The sequence below is a fragment of the Mesoplodon bidens genome (assembly GCF_964165515.1).
Source record: "Mesoplodon bidens genome assembly, chromosome: 1".
Taxonomy (NCBI): Eukaryota; Metazoa; Chordata; class Mammalia; order Artiodactyla; family Ziphiidae; genus Mesoplodon; species Mesoplodon bidens.
This window is the reverse complement of record NC_138176.1, coordinates 46,566,863-46,574,693: the sequence shown is the minus strand read 5'-3', so window position 1 is coordinate 46,574,693 and position 7,831 is coordinate 46,566,863. Positions and strand designations below refer to the sequence as shown.

General features: G+C 37.2%; 1 protein-coding gene across 1 annotated transcript; it reads right to left on the bottom strand.

The window, feature by feature from the left end:
* Window positions 1-538: 538 nt before the first annotated feature.
* On the bottom strand, window positions 539-2,564 carry LOC308618322 (intraflagellar transport protein 74 homolog). The gene has a single exon (XM_081235999.1). It carries the CDS (start codon window positions 2,504-2,506, stop codon window positions 932-934), a length of 1,575 nt encoding a protein of 524 aa, XP_081092125.1. The 5' UTR covers window positions 2,507-2,564; the 3' UTR covers window positions 539-931.
* Between the last annotated feature and the right edge of the window lie 5,267 nt (window positions 2,565-7,831).

The window sequence follows — 7,831 nt, the reverse complement described above, 5'->3', positions numbered from 1 at the left end:
GATGAAGGACATCTTGGTTGCTTCTAAGTTTTGGCAATTATGAACAAAGTTGCTATATACATTCATGTGCAGGTTTTTGTATTTGGTGTTGACATGTTTTCAACTCCTTTGGGTAAATACCAAGAAGTGCAATGGCTGGATTGTATAATAAGATTATTAGTTTTGCAAGAAATCACCAAACTGTCTTCCAGTGTAGCTATATGATTTTGCATTACTACCAGCAGTGAATGAGAGTTCCTGTTGCTCCACATCCTCACCACCATTTGGCATCATCAGTGTTCTGAATTTTGACCATTTTAATAGGTGTGTAGTGGTACCTCATTGTTGCCTTAATTTGAATTTACCTGAGGACATATGATATGGAGCAACTTTTCACAGGGTTAGTTGCCACCTGTACATCTTCTCTGGTGTGATATCTGTTAAGGTCTTTGGCCCATTTTTTAATCAGGTTGGTTTTTCTTCCTACTGTTGAGTTTTAAGAGTCCTTTGTATATTTTGAAAAAAAAAATTTTTTTTTTATAAGAAACTATTTATTAAACTATTATACTATTTAAAATTTCACACTTCAAAGAGGCCACAAAAATTGTAACATTCAAAAATTTTAGGTAAAACTCTTCAAGGGTAAGCTATTATTTTTCAGCTGGCATGTATGAAGTTTAGCAGCAAAAGGATATTTCTATAGAGACTTGTAGTTGGTTCAGACTCAGTTTCTGCTCGTGCTATGTAGAGCATCCATGATGGTTTTATTATACTCTGCAATCTGCTTGGTCACATTCTTCATAATTGGCCGGTAATCACTCTCTTGACTCTTGGTTGCTATGAATTCTTTCATCACAAAATTATTTTGCTCATGGTGTTGCCACTTCCTCTCCAAATTTGTAAGCTGAGAATGTGTCTCGTTTTCTTGCAATTGTGTTTTTAGTGTCTCATATTATGTGTTTAGTTTCTGAATTATTTTTTTAAAGGCATTTCTGCGGGTTGATAATACTGTTCTCTCCTGATGCAATTTCTTTTTCTTTTCTTCACCTGATGATTTTAAAGCTGGCAAATCATTATATGTTTCCAGATCAGTTATCATTTGCTTAATTTTGCTTTTTAGAGACTGTTGTTCCTCAGTCATTTTACTTTCCAGTAGCTCCATTTTTTGTAGATCCAACTGTAGACGCTGACTATCTGAAGTCAGATTCCTAGCCGTACTTTGTGATTTCTGCATTTCAGTAGATTTAAAATTGAGATCATCCTGCATCATCTTCAGCTCTTGATTGGTGATAGAGGATATCTGTTTCATACGATTTATATTTCGACTACAGTGCTCCAAGAGTGCAACAATGTTGGCTTCTATCTGTGCCTTCCTTTCCAGTTCCTGGTTCTTAGTTTCCTCAAAAGTCTCAATAAAGGTGTCCATATTTTCCTCCCTTTTTTTTAGCTCCTTGTACTTCTGATTCATTTCACCTTGGTGTTCTTCTAAATCCATGTCAAGTTGTCTAATTTCTTCATTAAGCTGATTTATTTTTTCTTTTATATCTGTTAACTGTCGCTCCATGCTGGCTATTTCCTGATTATCTTCTTTAACCTGCTTAAGTAATCTCTCTCTCTCTTCCATTGGGGATCCCATGCTTTTGTCTTCTGCAATCATTTGATCTCGATGGGACTCCGACTCATAAAGTTTTTCATGCAACAATACAGCCTCCTGTTTTACCTGGGAGTGTGCTATTTCAGATTCCAAGCTCTCTTTTTTCATGTTCAGTGAATCTAGCTGTTGCTGAAGTGTATCTAATTCCTGCAACAATTTCTCATTCATGGTTTTCATTTCTATATACTTGACTTGTTTTTCAGGAGGCATATTTTTGATAATGCCCTCTGCTGCCTGTTTTTCCTGTTCAGTTTCTTCTTCTACACTTCTAATTTGTTTTTCCTTCGCTTGTCTTTCAGTAAATATAATATCCATACTTTGTGTTTCTCGATCATTTTGAGCTTTAAGCATGTTGAAATCATTCATTACTTCTTCCATTTCAGTATTGGTATTAAGTTTATCTACCAACATGTTGTAGTCTGCTAGTTGTCCTTGAAACTCTTTGATTTCAACAGCTAAAGTCTCAGCTCTCTTTTCATATGACAAATATACTGAATTCTCTTGATTGTACATTTCTATTTCTTTCTCAAGTTTATTGATTTCTGTTGTAAGTTCACTTATTTTACTTCGAAGAAGCCCAAGATAATAAGATTTGTCTAAAATTTGCCTCTGGGGACCTTTCATCCCAGTTTTCATTCCACTCAAACCTTGTTGTGTCACAGGACGATCAGCAACTTTGATTTGAGAGGACAGAACCCCTACTGTCCCTATGGGACCACCACGAGAGCCCAGTCTTGCTGTTCCAGGTGGCATTCCAGTTGCCACTCGAATATTTCCTGATGGGGGCCGTATTCCAGAAGGAGGCCTTCCTGTCAATCCAATCCCACCTCGAGAAACAGGGCGAGCTGCTGAAGGTTTGTGATTACTGGCCATTGCTTGCTCACTTTAACCACTCCGCCGGCGCTGAGGGCGCGGAAGGAGGGAGGTCGCTCCGCTGCAGGGCGCGGAAGGAGCGAAGTCACACGACTCAAGGGCACTCGCACTTCTTTCCGAGCCCTCCACCACCGCGTAGCCCTCCAGTCGGGCCCGCGAACCCGTTAGCTCCAATAATAAATAAATAATAAAAAAATTTTTAAAGAATAGTTCTTTGTATATTTTGGGTAACAATCCTTTATCAGGTATGTATTTTGCAAATATTTTCTCCCAGTCTGTGGCTTCTCTTAATTCTCTTTATATTGTCTTTTGAAGAGCAGAAGTTTTTAACTTTGATGAAGTCCAGCTTATCAATTATTTATTGCATGGATCGTGTCTTTAGTTTTATATCTAAAAATGTGCCACCAGACTCAAGGTCATTTAGGTTTCCTTCTATGTTATCTTCTAATAATTCATAGTTTTGCATTTTACATATAGGTCTGTGATGCATTTTGAGTTAATTTGTGTGAAGGATGTAAGATCTATGTCTAGGTTCTTTTTTTTTTTTTTTGCCTATGGATGTCTAGTTTTTCCAGCATCATTTGCTGAAAAGACTGTCTTTGCTCCATGGTATTGCCTTTGCTCCTTTGTCAAAGATCAGTTGACTGTATTTATGTGGGTTTATTTCTGGGCTCTCTATTCTGTCCCATTGATCTATTTGTCTATTCTCTCGCCAGTACCACACTGTCTTGATTACTGTAGTTTTATAGTAAGTAAGTCTTGAAGTCAGCTCGTGTAAATTCTCCAGCTTTGTTCTTCTCCTTCAATATTGTGTTGGCTTTTCTGGGTCTTTTGACTCTCTATATTAACTTTAGAATCAGCTTATCAGTATCCATAAAATATCTTACTGGAATTTTGGTTGAGATTTTATTGAATCTATAGATCATTTGGGGAAGAACTGACATCTTAACAATAGTGAGTCTTTCTATACATAAACATGGACTATTTCTCCATTTATTTAGTTCTTTTTTGATTTCCTTCATCAGAGTTCTATGGTTTTTCTCATATAGATCTTGTACATATTTTTTAGATTTACACCAAAGGTATTTCAGTTGAAGGGTACTAATGTAAATGGCATTGCGTTTTTTAATTTCAAATTCCACTTGTTCATTGTTGGTATATAGGAAAACAATAGAGATTTTTATGTTAACCTTGTATCTTGCAACCTTGCTATAATCACTTATTAGTTCTAGGAGTTTTTTCATGGATTCTTTCATATTTTCTACATAGACAATCATGTCTTCAGAAAAGACAGATTTATATCTACCTTTTTAATCTGTATACCTTTTATTTCCTTTTCTTGCCTTACCGCAATAGCAAGAACTTGCAGTACAATGTTGAAAAGGAGTGAGAGGGGACATCCTTGCCTTATACCAGATCTTAATGGGAAAGCTTCAAGTTTCTCACCATCAAGTATGATGTTAACTGTAGCATTTTCATAGATAGTCTTTACCAAGTTGAGAAAGTTGCCCTCTATTCCAAGTTTACTGAAAGTTTTTATCACAAATGGGTATTGGATTTTGTCAAATGTTTTTTCTGCATCTGTTGATACGATCATGTGATTTTTCTTTTTTAGTCTGCTGATGCAATGGGTTACATTAATTGATTTTCAAATGTTGAACCAGCCTTGCATACCTTGGATAAATCCCACTTAGTCATGGTGTATAATTCTTTTTATATTTTTTTTGGATTTGATTTGTTAATATTTTGTTGAGAATATTTGCATATAGGTTCATGAGAGATATTGGTCTGTAGTTTTCTTTTCTTGTAATGTCTTTGTCTGACTGTGGTATTAGGGTAATGTGGGACTTAAAGAATGAGTTAGGAAGTGTGTGCTCTCTGATTAAAGTGTATGCTTTAATCCTCTGAAAGAGGTTGTAAACAATGGTATCATTTCTTCCTTAGATGTGAATTCACCTGTGAACCCATTTGGGTGTGGTACTTTCTGTTTTGGAAGGTTATTAAGTTTTTGTTCAGCTTTCTTAATAGATATTAGGCCTACTCAAATCATCTATTTCCTCTGTAAGTTTTGGCAGGTTGTGTTTTTCAAGGAATTGATCCATTTCATTCAGGTTATCAAATTTGTGGGCAGAGAGTTCTTCATAGTATTCTTTTATTATCTTTTTTCATTTCCATGTACAATTCCATTTTTTACAATGTCAACCTTAATAAATTCAGTAGTCCTAAAATGTTCTCCACTTATTAATTCTCCTGCCATTTCATTCTTTAATCTCTAGGTTACAGGGCTCAAGGTTGTATTCCCTTGAAAGTATAAGTATTTATTTTTTAAATTATCTTATTAGGTAAGATATTTAGGTATCTTACTAAGCAAGTGCTATTTCAGAAGGATTTTATCATATTCTGCCAGATGCATTCTTCAAATTTTTAGAAAAGGAGGTATAGAATTTTTTCCATTTTGTTTTTGTTTTTCTTTGATCTTCTGCTTAATTTTTTTTTTTTTGAGGTACGTGGGCCTCTCACTGTTGTGGCCTCTCCCGTTGTGGAGCACAGGCTCTGGACGCGCAGGCTCAGTGGCCATGGCTCACGGGCCTAGCCGCTCCGTGGCATGTGGGATCTTCCCGGACCAGGGCACGAACCCCTGTCCCCTGCATCAGCAGGCATACTCAACCACTGCGCCACCAGGGAAGCCCTCTTCTGCTTAATTATTTTTTATATTCATCTCAGGTCTGTTATTTGCCCCCAAAGGTTTAAATAAATTTTCCTCACCTCTCCTCTCTGTTTATTTGAAGTATTTGGAATTCCATTTTAATTCACCTATTGGCTTTTTAGCAATATTTCATTGCACTACATTTTTAGTGCTACTTAGAAATTATGATACATTTCCTTAAGTTTTACAGCCTAGAGTTAATATTGTACCACCTTACATAAAATGTAGAAACCTTTAGGCCATATAGGATTTAGACAACATTTGAACCTACCCTTAACACAGGAACTAGAGTGCTTGAAGTTTATGGGATTTTTGCTTTTGCTTTTTTTTTTTTCATTTTCCAGCCATCTGAGGAAGAAAGTAAAGGGAAATTCTTTATCTTGAGTATTGTTCTTAAATTCCAAAAAAGAAACAAACCATTCCCTTTCATTTCTTGTTCTTCCTCTCCATTAGTGGACATATGCAAGCAAGAGTATTCACACATTCAACATGTGAGCATACACACACACACACACACACTCTACTATACACCTGTACAAACGAAGACTCTCTTGCTGCATATTTTTGTTTTCAAATACTGTTGTCATGTGGACGTCAATAAGAAAAGGTTTTAACCTTCATAAACATTGTCACTGTGATAAAGAGCCAAATGAAGTGGAAAATGCACTCTAGTATCATGTATCATGGGCCCCCTTTTTTGGGGGGGGGGCTCTGTTTGGTCTTCGTTGCTGTACGTGGGCTTTCTCTAGTTGCAGCAAGCAGGGGCTACTACTCTTCGTTGCAGTGCGCGGGCTTCTCATTGTGGTGTCTTCTCTTGTTGCAGAGCATGGGCTCTAGGCGTGCGGGCTTCAGTAGTTGTGGCGCGAGCTCAGTAGTTGTGGTTCGCAGACTCTAGAGTACAGGCTCAGTAGTTGTGGCTCATGGGCTTAGTTGCTCCATGGCATGTGGGATCTTCCCAGACCAGGGCTCGAACCCATGTCCCTTGCATTGGCAGGCGGATTCTTAACCACTGCACCACCAGGGAAGCCCATGGGCTCCAGTTTTATGACTACTAAGTCCCCTCAAATCCAAAGATGTTCTGGCTCCAGAAGGTGCTGTTCTCAAGTATGTGAAACATCCCATCAGATGTTTAATTTGGTCTGTTGTGCCCATAATGACCAGTAGGCTGAGCTCTGTTTCATATAGTCAACCAGTGGCTTTGCTTGGCAGAAAACATCTGAGTGTGGGTCATCCCGTGCTGGAGCACAGGGCATCAGGGAGAGAGGTGGGGCAACAGCACTGCTCCAAGCTCTTTTGCAAGGGCAGAAGTTGTCCCTGTGATAAGTGAGCAGTCAGAGTTACGTTCCATCTGAAACTCTCAGGATATTTGACAGCCAAAGTCTTCCAACTGCAGCCATCAAGTCCTCTAGGTAGGTAACAGGGACCTTAAAACTTCCAAGCTTCTCCATTGACGGAAATTATCAGTCATCTTTTTTTAAAGAAAAAGTAAATTTCAAACTGATGTTGGCTTCAGGCACATGAGATGCTACTGGCCATCAGAACCTTCAACAGGTACTGAACCGATGTAACAACATTGTGTTTTATTTTTAGGCAATTACTCATTCATTGGAGAAAGCATAATGAGTAAAACTATTTCTCTTATGGTGACTGTTTAACTCCTAACATTTTCAGAGGCTTCCAATATTTTCACAGCTGTCCTATTTCCTCTTAAGAACGAGTTGATCAACGTTCCATTAGTTAGCTTTCCACTTCAATAGATCCCTCATTCTTTCCTTCCCTCTCCTGCTGCTTTTAACTAATCTTTTAAATTTTTTTATAAAAGTAATACATACCCAAAGTAAAAAATTCAAACACTATAGAAAAGCATAACACAAAAATGAAAAGATCCTCTGCCCTAAGCTCCTGCACTCCCAGAGGCAGTCATCACAAACACCCGTTTCTTTCTAGAACTTTCCCTGCATACACAATCCGAGAAACACAGATCAATAGATTAATAAAAAATGGCTGAATAATGATATATTTAATTCTCTGTTACTTGCTCTTTCATACTTAATATATATTAAACATGTTCCTAGCAGTTCACAAACAGGTTTACTGTGGTTGTCAACAGTTGCATTTTGTTATACTATGCAAGTGTGCCATCATTTATTTAACCAGCATTCCACAGGTCACTATTTAGATGACTTCAGAGGGTTTAATAGGGTTTAATATTAAATGTTCCAGTGATTATCCTTACACACAATTTTTGAAAAATTGTATCAATAGGAAATTTTTTATAGTTCTCTATAAAATTAAAATTTTTACTGATATAAAAATTTAATAATTTTCAAATATAGGGGAAGCTGGGTTTGTTTTTTTCATTTTACTCTTTCAAAGTTTCTGCTCATTCTCAAATGACACTCTTTCTTATTTTGGTCTTCTATAAATCTGCCCTAAACTGTGACAAAATTAATCTTTTTAAAAAGTTATGTTGATCTGTGTGATCCATAATTTCTTCTTTATAGATCACTTAAACAATTATGTTTCATGGACAAAGCTCAAGGCTGGGGCATACATAACAGCAGCCTCCCCTGCCCCTTTGAACTGGGTATTCTGGAGATTTCACCCCTCAGCCTGAC

Coding starts and splice junctions, on each gene's coding strand:
- LOC308618322 (XM_081235999.1), bottom strand. CDS start 2,506: ATGGCCAGTAATCACAAACCTTCAGCAGCTCGCCCTGTTTCTCGAGGT.